The 18,235-nt window shown below is 38.3% G+C and overlaps 1 protein-coding gene across 1 annotated transcript in view; it reads left to right on the forward strand.

The window, feature by feature from the left end:
- ADCY2 (adenylate cyclase 2) overlaps positions 1–18,235 on the forward strand; it is a 203,279-nt gene that overhangs the window by 171,267 nt on the left and 13,777 nt on the right. The window contains exons 17-19 of the mRNA XM_068196378.1: positions 6,477–6,596; positions 10,293–10,477; positions 11,977–12,061. Coding sequence (XP_068052479.1) covers positions 6,477–6,596; positions 10,293–10,477; positions 11,977–12,061 — 390 coding nt within the window. The remainder of the gene's footprint in view (positions 1–6,476; positions 6,597–10,292; positions 10,478–11,976; positions 12,062–18,235) is intronic.

Genomic DNA, 18,235 nt, shown 5'->3' on the forward strand with positions numbered 1-18,235 from the left:
TCAAATAGTTCTGAGCTGAAGGCAGAGGGTGAGCATTAGATCTGGTGCCATACAGACAGTAGGACATCTATGACAGCATGTCAAGCTGACATGCTTTAAACTGATCAGGAGAAAGTATCCTGCATGGAGCAATAAAGGAGGCCCAGAGAGAAAATAGGACTGCATGACTGTGAAGGGTTAATATTTGAAAACGGAATGAATGGCTGCATGCAGTACATCAAGTGATTGTGCCTTATCATTCTCTGAGATTCATTAGATCTCAAGGAGTAGTGCATGATAAAAGAGTCCTGCAACAGCTCTAGGTTTCAGTGACTTCTGCATCAAATGCATGAATGGTTCTTGGCACAAGCAACAAGATCTCAGGCTTGTACTGTTCCACTAACTCTTAATTACTCTAACTACCAATTTTAAGATTCAGGATCATAGAATCATAGAATAGCTTGGGTTGAAAAGAATCTTAAAAAGTCATGTAGTTCACTCCTGCCCTCCCCCGTGCCATGGGCAGGGACATCTTTAACTCAATCAGATTGCTCAGAGTCCTGTTCAACCTGACTTTGAGTGTTTCCAGGAATAGGACATCCACCATCTCCCTGGGAAGCCTGTTCTAGTGCCTCACTGCCCTCATCATATGTTTCCTTATATCTAGTCTGAATCTACCCTCTTTTCTTTTAAGACCATTACCCCTTGTCCTGTTGCAATGGACCCTGCTACAAAGTTTGTCCCAATCTTTCTTAGGCCCTTCAGGTACTGGAAGGTGCTCTAAGGTCTCCCTGGAGACTTTTCCAGGCTGAACAACCCCAGCTCTCTCAGCCTGTCTTCCTAGGAGAGGTACTCCTGGCCTCTGAATATCTTTGTGGCCATTCTCTAGATATTACTTGCTTTCCTGTCTTTTCTTCCTGTGAATTTTTGCAACTGGATTGTTTCCTCTTAAAGAACACATTTAGGAATGTGACTACTAAGAGAGGTTTGAGTAATTTTGCTCCATTGGTTAATGTACGTCTGTGAGTCCAAGCTGCCTTGAAAGATACAAGTATTGGCCCCATCTAAGTCATGGATGATCCTGTGTTCAAATAATGACAAATAATTAATCAAACCTGCTTTCATTCTCATAGTGGAAAATTGGTTTCTTTAACAGATCTTCCTTTTAGTGTAGCTGACTCTGTTGTTGAATGTGTATTTTTAATTGTCAAGCTCTTTGGCAGACACACTCTAATTACACATCCCCACAGTGCCTGGCACATTGAAGAGCCTGTTTTGGAGGGTGCCTAATGCATGTCTTTTGAGAATAATAAACAGACACTGTCCAGAGGTTGACCTGGCCAGGGGGTTGGAAGGAAAAAGCACAGCTGAAGTAATGTCATTTAAGTGGTACTTGCAGGGCCCAGTAATAAATCTGTTCCAGGATTTAAGGAGCTTTAAAAAATCAGTATCAATCTAGGTACACTGGATTAGCAGAGATGCACTAGCAGGTGAGACACTGCTCTGAAATCATGTTTACAGCAGTTCTACTTCCTTTCAAGGGTGTGGGAAAAGATTGATTCGTGCTGTCACTGCCTTTATAAGTGAGCATCTCTCCATAGCTGTCAAATACAAAAATCATGCTGTCTGAGTCTGTAAAGAGCCAACAGGCTCCTCATCTTACCTGTTGGTGGGAGCTTTGAACAAGGCAGTGACTTGCCACTACATATTGCCTCTGCAGGGGGCTAGGAATTGAATACGTGGTGGCACAAAGATAATTTTGCATTTTTACTTGGCACACAAACATTCATAAAAAAGTAATTACTGAGCAACTTTAATTTGATCCATTTATGCCACAAGACACCAAATAACACAGATGCATGAGCACTTTGCTGTTAAGAAGCCTTGTACAAACTCAGAGGCAAAATGCTCTAAAAGTTCTGCTAAATGCATTTCAGTGCTCTCTGGATTTTCATTATCCTTTTACAACTCACCAATATCTCAGCATCACCTTTATTTGGTAAAAAAAATGCATAATAGTCTGGGTAGGAAATTAGCATCCTAGGCTGTGCTTAAACCTCTTCTTTTGAGCTTGGGAAGAGGGGGAATGATACCAGAATTTGTGATTCTTCACATTATTCTTGGGGCATTCTTGTAAGCATCTGGGAATAAAAGTCCTGACTCAACTGCCAGACCAAATGCCATTTTTCAAAGGAAGCTGTGATATGCATTCTACATCCAAGTACCTTCACACATCAGTGAGAAAGATGGCTTCTTTTCTAATGAGATCTAAACTAGTGTATTATGTTGTTGTTTTCAGACAACAAAAGAGAAGCACTAGTTTGCTTATCCCATGTTTTAGGGGAGGGTCTGTTACCACATGGTTCCCATTGAGGGCAGGTATTTTCATTATGTGGGGCACAAAACTCACAACTGAGGATTGCAGATCATGTGAACACAAGAAAAGAAAAAACTCAGAATATATAAAGTTAAAATAAGAACGTAATGGTAGCATGCTCAGACATTCCCTGGCAAACATTGGTATTCATAAAAAATACTGCTTTCATCTGAGTCATTTGAGTAGGTGTGACTGCTTAGTAGGACTGAACCTACTCTTGCAAAAAATACTATGTTGAAGAACAATATGTATCTTCAGAGCATGATAGCAGATATAGATAACTGATGAGAGACAAGAAAGACAAGTGCAAACACATCATTCAGAAATAAGTGTTGTTTGGCTCACCGCAGGTGACAACACTTCCATATCCTTTTTTTCTCCTTTTTATATTTATTAATGTATGCATAGATATACAATATTTCCTATAGTGTTCTGTGTATGCAGGTAGCATTTATAGGTCAGAAATGCTTTGTGCAAGGTTCAAAACCCAAATTAAAATGTTTTAATATAAATTAACATATATAAATATGTATGCCATATGTGTTTCTATAATATAATTGTGTTTGAGTTCTTCATGTTATATAATCTTTGCTCTGGGGACATGCAAAAAGTGGAATTCTGAAACTAAATATTTCATGTTTACAGAAAAAGTATATGCATTTTTAGTGGGCTGTGGTTTTCTTGGCAAATGCCCTTGTTAAGAAAAATTATTAAATAGCTGGAGGCATGGAGGGAGAATAAATCCTCAAATCTGTCTGAAGGGCTTTTGTCCAAAGTTGTTCCTGTTAAAAGAGGCAGTTGAGCATCAGCTGGCTTAAAAAGTAACCAAGCAACTTCAGAAAATCCTTAAGTAAAGAAGGAAATAGTGTGAAAAGAAGTATAAAAGAAACAGAATCACAGAATGGATCAGGTTGGAAAGGATCACAGTGGTCATCTGGTCCAACCTCACTGCTCAAGCAGGGTCATCCTAGAGCACATGTCGCAGGATTGTGTCCAAACAGTTCTTGAACATCTCCAGTGAGGGAGACTCCACTCTCTGGGCAATGTGGAAATGTGTAACAGGAAGCAGAGAGCTATGCGTGGAAACAGATGATTGTCAAAAAACTATTTTGACACTGTCACAAGTCACCTCTCTGGCATCACATCTCTGCTTCAGCCAGCAAGAGCAGCCTGCCTGTCGGATACTGTGAGCTACCTGCCACGCAAATGGGCAAGCAACAGCACAGGCTGGGGCAAGCAGGGACCACTGCTCAGGTTTGTCCCTGCACACGAACCTGCAGGGTTCTCTTTCCAGCATGTGCATTGACAGCTTGCAGGGAGCTGCACAGACGCACATAAAACTAAAGTACCTGCATCTCCTTTCAGCAGCGTGTGCCAGTAGGGGAACCTGCATTCCCAGAAAAGGGAGTGTGTGCATTTCACCCACACATCCGTTGGGAAGAGGCAGATGTGCATGTAACTCTCTTCATGTGCACATTATTAGAGCTCTTTGGGATCAGTTATAGAAGGATGTTTCAAAATCTGTAGGTGTTCATTAAATTTTGTAGGGTCTGTTTTCATGGTTTATCTGTTATATTTCTGATACTGATCCTCATCTGTAGCAGCGTGGGGTATTTCCCTGAGGGGAAAAGATTCAGAGGATTCAACACTCATCCTGACTTTGTAGTTCACTGATGGCAGGTTAATTATATGCATTTTGACATACACAGTTATGTTGGCAAAGCAAGGGAACCCAGAATGCAACTGCATAAACACGGGTGAGTGCTAGCTTGGTGTTGGTAGTAGGTGGCGTATTGATAACCTTTGCAAATCCACAACCTTGGACTTCTGTTGAAGGGGAGTTAAGAGACAGAATGGCTTCAGACTCTTCTCTGCAGAGATATAAAACATATCAAAGGGCACTCAACACAAGTGGTGACATGGGCGGTTGGATAGTCTTTAGAAAGATAAAAGAAGTTACTGTGCATGGACAGTGCTGAACGCTGCCAAGGGGGAATGTGGGTCTCCATCCTTGGAAGTTTCCAAGACCTGGCTGTACAGAACTATGACTGAATGATTGTCCAGATCTAACATTAGTAAATCAATAAACCATTTTGACCCACATTTAGTTACTCTGAGTGAAGCAGTTCAGGTTTTCTCTGTAACAGTAGTTAAAGACAGAAGTAGAGAAAGAATTTAGAGGTAGGTTACTCAGTGACTACCTGCAGAGAACAGCGTGTGAGAGGGAGGTGACCTCTGGAGCTCTACTCTGGTCAACCACACATGGATTTTCATATTTAGTGTATAAGACAGACTGTGAAATTTCCTAATAAATTAAGGTGACAAATCAGTGTCTGTGAGGTAAGGCTTGGGATTTTACAAAGAAAAAATTCAGATATGAATTGTAGAAAATAAAAGAACTAGGATGAAATTTAGTAGTAAAAAACTCAAGATTATAGTTCATCTGACAAATTAGTGACAAGAGATTGTGATACATGTTGGAAGCTCATCAGATGGAGAGGCAATGAGTTCAGGAATTTAATTAATTAGGTGGGTTTAATGTTAACTCAGCTGAATCACAATAACCATCCATGTGACTGCTTTTAACTCATGGTAAGTATGAACTGCATTTACCTAGGTGAGTCCCAATGAAGGAAAGCTACCTCACATCTGCTGAGCATGATGTTAATAGCTGGCGTGATATCCCTGTGCAGAATGTGTTAAGCTCCTGTAATATCAAGATCTGTCTGAGCCCCACCTGCATGAGGTACAGTGAGCTATTAAGGTTTTGTAGCTGTGAGCAAAGGAGCATTGTTCTAGATATATAAATTCAGTTTTTATATTCAATTTATTCAACACATAAAAATACCTCAAAGGCAGGTGTCAAGAGGATGGTGCCAGGCTCTTTTCAGTGGTGTCCTGCAACAGGATGAGGAGCAATGGCCATAAACTAAAATACAAGTCCCACCTCAACATGAGGAACAACTTCTTCACATTGAGGGTGGAAAAGGCTGCCCAGGGAGGTTGTGAACTGTTCCTGCCTGGAGCCGTTCAAAACCCACCTGGACACATTCGTGTGTAACCTGATCTAGGTGACTGTGCCATGGCAGGTGTGTTGGACTGGATGGTCTCCAAAGATCCCTTCCAACCCTAAAAATTCTGTGACTCTAAGATGTATGATAATATATTTTTTAAAGAATTAGTATTAGTGCTGTTGCATGACTCACTGATAAAATCTGGGAAGTGTGTTTTGGTCACCCAGAAGGTTGAATTGAAAGAAATATATGCAGAGGGTGACTACTAGACTAACTGGGGGAATGAAGAGCTTGTTTTCAGGAAAGAAACGAGTGAAAACATAGATTGATGAGCACAATGAAGCCTGAGATGACACTAAATATTAGGACTTTAAATACTAGGGAGAAGAAGAAGCTATGTGAAAGTTAAAGGATGAGATTATGACAAGAAGAAAAACAAGAGAACTGGCCATGAATAATGGTTAAATGTAGAAACAGCTTAAGAGATTCCAACTACTGGAATAAACGTAGTCACCGAAATCTAAATTGCTAAAAAAGCACTGGATCCCTGCATCAAGGGGGTCTGTATGATGATGGTTTCCTCTGTGATTACTGGCTGAATTTAATGACCCAAGAGATAAATGAATCCACTTTTCAGTTTCAATTACATTTGTCCCAATAATAATGTCAGCATTATGATGTTATTCCATCTGTGTAAACCAACTGCAGTAAAGACTTCTTATTCTTTCTTTAATTCTTCCTGTGTTTAAATAGGACATTCAGTTGAGGTAAATCCAATAATTATTCATATTGAGTTTATTTCTTCATTGTCTCTTGGTTGTGTGAGCTTCTGATATATAATAGTAATATAACAAAGAGCCTTTTGTCTTTCATTCAAGTAGAAAGTGTCAGATGGTTAGCAAAATTCTTTTTGTTTGAGAATGCAGGAACAAGTAATCATGGTATGTTATCTTCCTTTTCCTATGTCAAATTAAAATAAAAATATAGTGAAATACCAAAGTTAAGTGGTTATATGTAAGGCTTTCTCTGCTTCTCCAGTTCTGTTCTCTATTTTGACCTTAAGCAGCTGTCATGCTAATGGACTATATGTTGATTTTTTTTTCTAGTTTTTCCTGGATAATACTGTGATAGCTTTTCCCTCCATTCTTAATTCATCAAATGCAAGTTTTCCTAATTCAAGTAATCAGACACGATGGTGTATACAAAATAACTGTTTTTTCCTACCGGTAAGTTAATTTCACATTTCTTTGTTTGTTTACAACAATTACGCTAAATTGACTGTTACCAGATCTGCTTGAAGTTAAACACCCACCCATTTTTGAGACTGCAGTAAAAGCTTGAATTTTTATTTTTTTTTTTAGTCAGCTGCAACTGCATTTGAAGTAAGTGGGAAGTTAAATGAGATTAGTTCTTCTGAAAATAGAAGAAATTTAATGTCAGATTAAAAAAGCAGGAAACAGCATAATAACAAGGAAGCTTAACTCACCTATGCTAACACATTACAAGACATCAAGATAACACACAGCATCTGCAAAACAGACTGTGCACTGAAAGTCAGGTTAGTCTGCAAGCAGGTTTCCCATGGTGGGAATATTTTCACGTGGCTGACCTGAAAATATTCACTATTTTCATCAAGTGTGAAATTGTCACACTTCTGTTGTTGCATATTTCGGAAAAGCTGGTGTGAGAGGGACAGAAATAAAACTCTCATGTGCCACTATATAAACTGCTTAAGAGACCTGAGCTGATCTGAAGAAAATGTCTCAGTGTGAGCAAATGCCCAATGGCACATGCAAGAGGAGGGGAAGGACCTTGCTGCAAAAAAGTGGGACCTGTGTCCTAGAGAGCAGTGATTCTTAAAACAATTACAAAAGACCTGCAGTTGAAAATACCAAGCCATATATTGTGTCCAAATAGGTCAGCTGGGTTTGGGTGAATAAGCTGGTGGCAGCAAGAGAAGAAGGGAGTTTATTTCATCACTGTGGCAAAATAATGAGACCATTACCGAAATGGTGTGTCCTGATTTCAGGATTTATAAAGTATTAAAACAAATTCTTTCATTTTCAAAAATTTGTCTTTGATAGATTGGCAAAAAAAAAAATTATGTTAAAATTTCACTTCTGACATTAATAAATGGAAAATTAAAGTTAGCTAAAGATTTTAGGACTTTAAAACATCTCTCAAATATGCATTGTTTTCATCCCCAGACACTGCAAATACTTTAGCTTGAAAAAGCTGTAAATTCCTTTTGAGTTACCACTTTTAATTTTTGTCTTTAATCTGGGATTAAAATTTTTCTCTCTTCACTCTATAAGATATTGCATACTTAGGCTGACAAATGTTTGTTTCCTTAAATTAAAAATTTGTTATTTTGAATCTGTGTGTTAGCTATAAGCTTTATTCATGTCAATAAACTTCATGTGATTTATGACAGTAAACCTGACATCTATTGACTATGTAATCTAAAATGAGTACATAAGAGCTTTGGGAATTACTTTAGCCCCAATTGATTTAAGTTCATTTTGAAGCAAAGCAATTTATTTGCCTCATTCTGTACCCCCCAAAATAACTTTTTTGATTAGTGTAGCTTACATTTTAAAAAGACTTAGCAAAGATTCCTCAGTAAATTATAGCAACATTTTTGTGTGAAGTTTTGTTTAGTGTTGCCATGATGCTCCTTTAGTTTCTGTGTAATAGAAGTTGATGTGTATATCTGCTCCTGGGACAAAATACAGTCTGGTATCAGTGCTGTCACCTCCACATGTTAAATAAATAGAAGTTATAAAACTGGCATCTAAAAGATGCAGTTTTGGAATATATTTTATTTGACTAGGAATTTTTTTTACAAAATTACTTTGTCTTCACGTTTCTCTCTATAGACATATGGGAGTAGAATTCCTTCTTGCTTCAGTAAATACCTTTATACCCACAGAACTGCAGGTCTTAAATGTTAAGAGAAGAGACCAAATGCATTGGGCTGGATCCTAAGTGTATACTACCCTGGTGCAAGACCTGTGATCCCAGTAAGAAAGACACTCAGACTCTGTAAGGTGCTGGTTAAAATACCTTTATTAGCTAGCGCAAGAAAGAAAAAGAGAATAGATGGAGTTATGCCCCTTCAGATGCTGAGAATCTTGATTTGTCGAGCATGAGGTGCAGATTCTGTCTGTGGAGATGTTACCCAGAATTTTCCTCTTTTGAGCTGTTGGAGTATTTTCTTAAAAGGAAACATTTATATTCACTGCTTCAGCTGTCAGACAAAAGGGACCTCCATGAGAACTTGCTGTTGCACTGTTGGATAAAGCCAAGGCCGCAGAGGGGCATCACACTGGTACCAAGTGGGAGCTGCCTGCAGGCTCCTGGGTTGGTGGCTGAGCTGGCTGAGGTTATCCGGGGGCTGGGGGATGCACTAAGCAGACCAGTGGCTTGCACCTGCTCAGCTTCACTGCTCTGGGGATTGCCAGATTCTCCTGATCTGCTTGTTGCTTACTGAAAACACTGCACTGCAATGCAAGGTCTGTATTCTTAAATGTATTGCTGTGCCACTCTTCTCTAATTCATCTACCCTTGTCTGAAATTTTCAAGCTATTCTATATATTCTTATGGAACACTGTCAGAGACTGTTCCACTTGAAAATTTCTGGGTCTTTGTCAAACCGTATCCAGTTGTGGGTTCAAGACTGCCTCTCCTTGTTTCTTTTTGGAAAACTGATTTCAACACTAGAATGCCTTACTGACTCAAAAAAGGATGCTGCTATTTTTATGTAGCCATGAATTTTGAGTGTGACCTCCTCTGAAATGCAGTTATCAGAGAATTTTACTTTTTGGTGATTCTGAGCAGTAGTTCTATTTATTTCTTATTTCAACCAGATCTTTGAGCAAATTACAGTAGCAGCAAAGATTGAGATGGCAGATAAATTCTGTCTGATGGGTGCTGTGAAAATTATCCTTCTTAGTGATCCTCCAAAATTAGTATACAGTGATTCAGGTTCTGTCAAAAGTGCTGCCATCAACAAGTCAACAGTAGTCTGAAAATAGCATGACTAGAAATAGAATGCTTTGTAGTTTCAGAAAAGAAACTTCCTTGCAAGGGGCAGGACTGTAATTTTCAGGAAGCATTTCTGGCAAAGGGGTTGCATATTAAAGACTAAGATAATGATTCTAGAGATGATTCCTGATTTAGCATTAATTTTGACGCCGTGATCAATTTCCAGAAAGTATTAGGAGAAAATATTTTTTCCAGGAACTTAACTTCAACTATACATATTTTTGTTGATATATATGACATAGGAAAGAAAAGGCTTTTTTTTTTCTTTTTAGTAATTGAGTGTGTTCTTATGCAGTTATTACTCCACAGGATTTGAGAGAAGGATTTTTTATATATTTATATTATGTATAAGTCCTGTTAATAGCTTTGTATTTTTCCTATCCTAGCTGTATTTCTAGAGTTTGTTAAATTGCATATCTATGAGATTCGTAACTGTGTACTGCATCAGTTTATAACAACTTCAAATATAGGCAATGAAATTATTGCTTCAGGCATTTTACCTTGACCCAAATGCTAGCAAAGGCATACAGGGGAATCCTGGGACTCAAGCATGAATGAAAATTTTACAATGGAAAGGGAGTAAATCTTATGTCAGTCTGCTGGCAATAAACTCCTGCATTAGATTTCAACACCAGCAGTGGTATCCCACAAATGTAGATGAGGAAATCTAAAGTGTCAAAGGGTGAAAATTAGGGAGTATAAATTTCTTTTTATTGGCTGTCTATAAACCATAGTGTCCCAGATTGTGATAGATTGCACACTTCAGTGGTCAGTCAATATTTTGTTTTTTAAAGTAGCCTGAGCATTTTATTATGCACGATTTCCTACTCAAGAGCCAAATTCTAAATATTTTCCATTTGATTTCTCTTTGCCAGTATTTTATATACAGCTGCATATTAGGGCTCATTTCCTGTTCTGTTTTCCTGAGGATAAATTATGAGTTGAAAATGGTAATAATGTTGATTGCATTGGTGGGCTACAATGTTATCCTTCTGCACACTCATGGGCCCATGCTGGATGACTACAGCAAATTTATGTATGCAATGGCACCTCTTAGAAGGTAGGTGGCTAATTCCAGTCTTTCTGAAGTTAAATAATACCCATGGTAGCTCTTATGTCATGGAACATACGTCTTTGGCTATGTAATCTGAGTCACAATGTAAAATCATTGTCATGCTGCAGTCTATACTTTATTTAATGTCACACCTCAGAGCATTAGAATAAAAGTCTGGACAAGGTATTTAAACCACACACTATAGGAAATAGAGTATGGTTTAATTTGCATTTTTATCACAAAGGATGTTTTAAGAAGTCATCATCAAGTTTGTTAAGATCTCAGGCTGCACATCATTAAGGCTTTTAGAGCATATTTGTTACAAGGTGAGGAAAATCTGCTTCCCCAGAGCTAGTATACTGTCTGAAGTGTTTACAAATGAAGTCTTAGCAATTGAAAAGATCAGTAGACCAAGTTCGGAATTTTTTTTTTTTTTTTTTTTTTGCTGTGCCTCTGCATTTGTATCTTAAGTTTTTAGTGAGACTTCTGAAATCTTTGTTACAGCTGATAGTATGTAAGACCAAAACTATTAATCCAGTTCTTGTTATTGCTGTGCAAAATAATTTTTGGACAGCTGTAATTTCTAGCTCATTTTCAAAACAAAGAGATGTTTGTTGGCCTTCTGTGTAGGCCAAGTGTATGACATATGCCACAGCAGAAAATCTGGATATTCACAGTGTTGTTTCAGTATCATTTTTCCTATGCTGTAACAATCATAGAAAAGGATCTCAACTGAAAAATATTTTTTTTTTAAAAGTGTAGGTTTTTTGCACTTAAATCTAAAGATTAAGTGAACAAACCCAAGTCTTTGTTTCCATTTTATTAATGGAAAGAGTATGTGTATGATGGTATGGAGAACCAGGGCACAGGTTAGATTGAGCTTGTGCTTCTGGCAGCTTTAATTTTATCAATCAAGCTCCGTGTCTGTTGGTATTTTCCTTCCTAAATCTTGTACCAAGGTTTTTCAGTGACATGAGTAGGAGAGTTCTAGTGTGAACTGTTTTCCATTGCCTTTAGTGACTTTTGCCAAAGCAGAGTTTTTAATAAACTCTGTACAAGATCTAGTTTGTGCCTCCTCAGGTGAAAAGGTATCTTGGGAATTAGGTGCTTTAGTTTCTGTTACTTCATATTCATTGGATATGATCAAGCTCTCCATGATGGAAATAGTGTTTTTGCATTAAAAATCAATTTTTATTCTATTTGTGTAGAATAAGCCACAAATGCTCTCCATTTGCAAGTAAAAAAGGCTATTATTTTTCTTAAATACTCATCTTATTATTGGACTTCAAAATGTAGGCACATTTGAAGAGAATGTAGTAGAGGTAATAAAAACTTCATAATATAAATAATGATATTTCATCAAATAATATATCGTATCATATTTAAATGCTCTTAGTTTATGTACCAGAAAGTAGAACATATAAACTGTGGTCTTATTTTTGTGCTTGAAGTAATATTGGTTTAACTTTTGAGCAGCCTGTTTTACTTATGTTTTTACTTTATAGGCCAGGAATACTGAAGGACCTGAAGACAATGGGCTCAATTTCCTTGTTCATATTCTTCATCACATTACTGGTTTTGGGTAGACAGGTAAGACACACACTTCTCTTCACCTTCACCAGTGGACACAATGCCAGCAGTCACCTTCTCAAAGAAACACCTTTGTCCTGTTCTCTCCCATACCCTTGCAAAGGAGTGTCAGGATCATCTATAAAACTAGTACTTTTCTTGCCTTCCAATACGCCCCTAAAACTCACCAATAACTATCACTGGCATTAAACTGATAGTGTGCGGCGTTTGGCTTTTCTTCCCCCCGGTCCCGGGCAGCGGGGGTGCCCGGCTAGCGCACTGCATCTGGGCTGGACCAGGGCTGCCACATGTGTGCAAAGCTCTAGGGCTGAGCCTCCACATGGGTCTGCCACGCCTGTAGCCAGACACTGAGGCGAGACAAAGGGTGAGGGAATGGCACACCTTGCTCACGTGGTTGAGAACTCTTTATTCCTGCATGGCCGCAGTGGTGGATAATGCAGCTGTTCCCAAGCCAGCATGGGCAGAAATGGTGGCGGGGTACCGGGAGCAGGGGGTTAAATAGGGGGAGGGCCGACAAGGCGGAAGCCCCCCTCGCCTAATGGGGACAGACAACAGGAGAGTGACATGGAACACGACAACCTATGGGAACATAACAGGGGTGTGTACAGGGTTCTGGGACAAATGGGATTGCAGAGGTGGGGTAATTGATACAGAGTTTTCTGAGGGGAAGGGGAGTGGTTACAAGATAGACATGACCAAGCTCCTGTGATACAGTTTGGAGCAAACCATTATGAGGGGGAAATAGGGGTACATAGAACCGTTCTAACTAACAGTTATTAAATTCCCTAACTGTACCAACTCGGGATGCAACATCAGTTGCCTACTGCTTGTCATTCTGACCAATACTGGCTCATAGCTTCCGAGCTTGTTCCCATCTGTCTGCATCCATCTGCTGTCTCCCTGGTTGCTTAATTGCAAGCTATTTTCTTCACAGTTATTACAATTTGGTGTAGACACAGAAACAATACAGCATGCACACAGAAGTGCACCACATGCTGAGGCCACGGTTGCACTAAAACTGTGACCCAACAGGAAACTACTCTTTTTATTACCCAGTTGTGCTTTTCCGGAACAAATGTGATGTCAATGGTCTTACCCTGTACTAAGCTGAGGGAAGATGCAAGGGCAGTTCTATCTTTAAATCCTCAGGCCCATAAAGTATTCACAGCTAAAAGATGCAATTCCAGCCCATTGTGCCAGAACAATGCAGTGCACAAGACAGGGCTCTGAAATGGAAGAGGCAATCCATGTGAGATCTGATGAACAGCCTGAGTCTTCACAGACTACAGCCTTGGAAAGGACTTTATTCCAGACTGTCCTTAAATCATTCATTTACATTACAATTCCTCAAAGCTGATGACTGTCATTTATATTGCCATGCAGGCGCTGCAGGTTACTACACAAAAATTTCTTATCTGTCAGTTTCTGCAGTATTTATTGTAGTGGTGAACATCCTTCTTGATTCAGAAATAACATCTGCCTTGTCATCAGCAGCACATTAGAGTTTGTTCATTTGATATTGGTGACAGAGCGGGTCTAGTGCACAGCTACTTGTCGTCAGAAAGAGGGATAAGTTCTTCATCGCATCAGTGGAGAATCTTTAGTCCCTGTCAACCCAAATTTCAGATGGAGACAGAGGGTGCTTTCCCAAGAATAAAGGAGAGAAGGAACATCATCTTCAGTGGGAAAGATTTCTTTCTGGGTTCAGTCACATCAACAAGAAAGTTTGTTTTGCACACAACTATAGGTGTTCTCTGTCACCAACTAAGAAATGATCGTATAATGGAAAAAGTCTTGATTTTCAGAGTTCAGGATCCTTGTCATGATAGCACTTGTAACCCTTCAGTCGTTTGCCTTTGATTTTTTTAACTTACTCTCCCTTAAAGAAGAAGGAGAAAAATTGCATTTTTAAATGCTCTCAAGCAAAGTCTAAATATTACCGAAAAAATGTTATGAACTATTTTTAATACATACCTGGCATAATACCTGCTGTTTTAAATTACTGTTGGTGATATTGATTGGTAGCAAATGCTTGGAAAAAGAATAGAGGAGGAAAACAAACCTGCATAGAGTGACCTTTTCGGGGATGTATACTTCCCACCTTCTGCCTGTTGGTATTTCTGTGGCTCTGTTTAATAGCTATTGGCTGTTCTGCTTTCTGTTTCACTATCTGATCCCGTTTTAACCCATTTTATCTTCTGGTGTTTCCAACACCAATAATGAATTTCACAGTTTGATAAAAATTCATGCGTCAGTGTCTATCTTTCTGTTTTTAAACTTCCTATTTTCTACTTTTATTGAGTGGCACTTGCAGGATGCTGTTGAACCATCTTGGCAGTGTCAACAAAGTCAAATTCTTCCTTACCTTCTTCCACAGAGGGCAATGTGCAAGTAACTTCTCTGTTAGTTGTTGCATTTTTTGCAGATAACTAACATATTTTTTTTCTTCTTTTGATATCTGATTATTTAAAAAACACTAAAGATAATAGCCACTGATGAAAATTATGGCCTTTCTACTTCCCTTCAGCTGCCATTGGTGCTCCTCTGTCCCCAGGATGAGTAACCAAAACATTCATCCAAACAAAAAGTGGATGCTTCCTCTGTGAACATGCTCACCACTGGTCATAGAGATGCCTCTCCTGAATCAAAAGCAGAGGCAGGGGATCAGTGCCTCCGGTTCAGTGGGAATGAAGAGAGGAAGAGTTAGTATATCATTACATGGTTTATGAGCCTCTTTAATTATTTTAGCTGCACAGCTAGCATCTCCGCTGCAAGAAGCAGACCTTCCCTCACCTGCTTATTCTTATCCTTTTGTCTCCTCATTTGTACTGGCCCAGCTCACTGTGTAGATGTATAGTGGATAAAAATAGGGAAATGGTCAGGATTAAAAATAAATCCTGCAGAAATGGTTGGTTTTGAGGCAGATCTATTTTCAAAATTTATGGTGTGGCCACAGCAATGCTTGTGCCAGAAGAATGGGGGTGAACAGACAAAAGCAAGGGGAAAAAGCAGAACTGGGTTTTTTTTGATGGCCCTGCCAACATAGGTGACAACCATTTCCTGACACTGAGACAAAGTGACTCATTTCACCCTGCATACAGATCCCAAGAGTTACTTGACAATGGGCTGGCAACAGGCAGACAATGTGTTGAGAATGGCGACTCTTCCATCCTTCCCAGGGGAATCCAGATTGGTATGGGCTTGACTCTGTAAGGAGAGTGCTCACATTTAAACACTGTTGAGCACTAAACCTCTCTTATGATCTGTTTTGAATCCAGTATTGACATAGCCTGTGAATTCCTTTCTCAACAGTACCTAAAATATTATGTTTCCCATTACTCTGTAGGCTGGCTGTATAGTTTTTCCATGACTTATATTGTAGCTATACACACTGAATTTCATTGGTAGTTTTACTGCTGAGGTGCTTGTGGCAGCTTCCCTGAGTTGTAAAAACTGTTTATTTGTTGTCCCTGTTCTGTTTTTTTGTGAGCTTTTATTTTGTGAGGGAATTCTTCTTTTTGAACAAAATAGTCTCTTCAAGAGCCTCTTCTGAAAGAACTCAATGAAAATTTATTTCAAATTTCACTGCTAGTCACGTGACCATTTGCTTCTTTGTAGTAGCGGGAGGCTTGTTTACAGAAAGTATGCCAGCTCATCCAATTGTATCAGCATTAGCCAGTATATCTAAATAGCTCTTTTCCTTAGCATTTACAGTTTGGTTTTTTTTTTTTTTTTACAAAGTACCTTGCTTGTTCCTGCTTCTTTTCCAAAGACTTACCTTATATCTGTAGCCTTTGTCAGTTCTCTAATACTCTGTCTGTCTTGACTGATCAGGATAAGTGTTGTATCATACAAACAATAAAACTACCACCACCACAATTCAAAGTAAGTTAATAAGCTAGTGCTCTTCTCTTTTTGACATGTGATATGCTGACTTTTCTAATTTCAAAGCAAATTGTAGAATACATTCTAATTTTTCTTTTCTGATCTCTGAGTTCTCTTTGACCTTTTTTGGAGCAGCCTAAATTTAATTCAGTAAATAGTAAAGTAGTAAATAAATTATCTTTTTCATACTAGCTTTTAAAGAAACTTATTTTTGAAAACTTCACTTAGCTGCCACCTTTTCTTTTCACTACAAAGTTGGTACAATGTATGGATATCTAATTTCAGCAGGCATCCATGTTACTTTTGTCAGTTTATGCCAAGAATTTTGACATCCCAGGGTTTTATTGGATTTTTTCTGCATGAGTACCATTTGTAGCATTTGAATTTGCCATCTATGTGTATTTCTATTTATACTGTTCCAAGTTCTTGGATGTATAAATATCTAACATATATATAAAAAAGACATTCTAAAAAAGTGACTGCCATGTATTTTGCATCATGTGGATGGTTCTGAAAAAAATCCCTATTCATGACTTCAAGTTTTATAGGACTGATAATTGTCATTTAATACAGGCACAATGACAGGGCAACAATAAAATCCTATTTCTGAATTGCTTCAGAAATCTGTTCTCAGGTTCCCTGTACCTTTATTATTGTCTGTACAAGTATTTAAGTCTCTGCCCACTCTTCTTTTGCTTATAGTTTACAAATATCCTTTAGTAACATAATTATTTAAAATATCCCGCTTGTTTCTTTATTTGACATTCAAAGTCCAGATTTCTGCAATGCAGCATGATCCATTCTAAAATGTCAAGACCCCTTTTACTTTCAGAAGAATGTCCCTTTCGAGTCAGAATAGCCAGAATATTTCCTTTGCTGTGCATTTGAGGTCTGCATTCTGTCCTTAGTAGTATAGGTATCAGCAGAAAGAGAGTATGTTAACAGAGATTTCATGTGATGGATGTTCTCTTTCAGTTTTGTAATTAAATGTTTAAATAGTACCTGGCCCTTATCAACCAATACAAAGGAAACCTGAGTATATTTCTCTCTATGCATCTAAGTGGAGGAATTGTTTTCCTCTTATTGTTTTTTCATCCTGCAAGTATTTGGCAGATACAGTTTTGCTTCATCAGGTTTTTTCTTTCATTGCCTTTTAAAAGCCTGCCAAATCATTTTAATACCATCTAATTTCAATTTCCTACTCTTATCTTTGGCTGTGATCTCAGTAGAATACCTATGAATCATTTTGAACTATGACTTCCACTGTCCAGTCAGAAGGACTACTCTCATTTTTTATGTCAGTGCTTACTGAATGCTAATACCAGTAGCTAGCACTTTTAAGTTTTTCTATAATAAGATTGCCATCATAATCATATTTGCCTAGTTAATAACATAGTCTTCACTGAGATTGCCCGATAGTGTTAAACCATTAAGACTGTGTTGAAATAGCTCTGGATTTTTATCAGGTCAAATGAGATAGGCCAGAGGAGGCTTTACTGTGGAAATAATGCTATAGAATTCATGACAACATCTTGACAATATTGAAAGGAAGTGGAGAGAGCTCCACAAAAGTGCAGTTTTATTAATTTTCCACCACCTTTCTAGTAAAATTGGATGTCAAAGCATACTGATACTCCAAGGATGCTGCATACTTTCATATAGTTCCAGGTATTGTTGTTGGGGTTACTGGAAAGCTACTGTGAAAACTCTGGGACAAAAAGAAAAGCAGGATAAAGTATTACAGAAAGGAGTGTAAAACCAACCAACCAACCAACCAAAAAAAAAAAGCAACTAACAAAACCAAAACTCAACTGAGTTGGCCCAACTGCCTGGGCCATTTTTGATAGTCTGATCATGATTTGATATACTGAATGTATATTATATCAATAGACTGTTTTCTTTTTGCCAGGCTGGTGGCATGGTGTAAGTTCAAGTTAGTAAAAGTTAGGGTCTTCCTGAAATGCCCATTATTGTAAGTGAAATTCTGCACTTACAAAATAATATTAAGCTGCAAAACTGTAAATTGTTTCCATTACAGTGTTTGATTCCTGAAAATAATTTCTACTCAAGTTTAAGAGTAGATAAATAAATCTTCCATTGTTTAAGGCACCTTGCAACTTTTCTTATTTTCTCCTGGGCCTTTTTGTTGGATTTGTTAAAATGTATGTCACAAAGTGTATGCTTGGGGTTTGACTTCTGTGGGACCTGGAATTATATTTGAGTAGCCAAATAATAGCATTGTAGGAGTTGTGTACTGTGCTTATTTTGTCTCTTAAACCTGTACTCCAG

Source organism: Anomalospiza imberbis, chromosome 1 (genome assembly GCF_031753505.1).
Source record: "Anomalospiza imberbis isolate Cuckoo-Finch-1a 21T00152 chromosome 1, ASM3175350v1, whole genome shotgun sequence".
In the NCBI taxonomy this organism is placed as follows: domain Eukaryota; kingdom Metazoa; phylum Chordata; class Aves; order Passeriformes; family Viduidae; genus Anomalospiza; species Anomalospiza imberbis.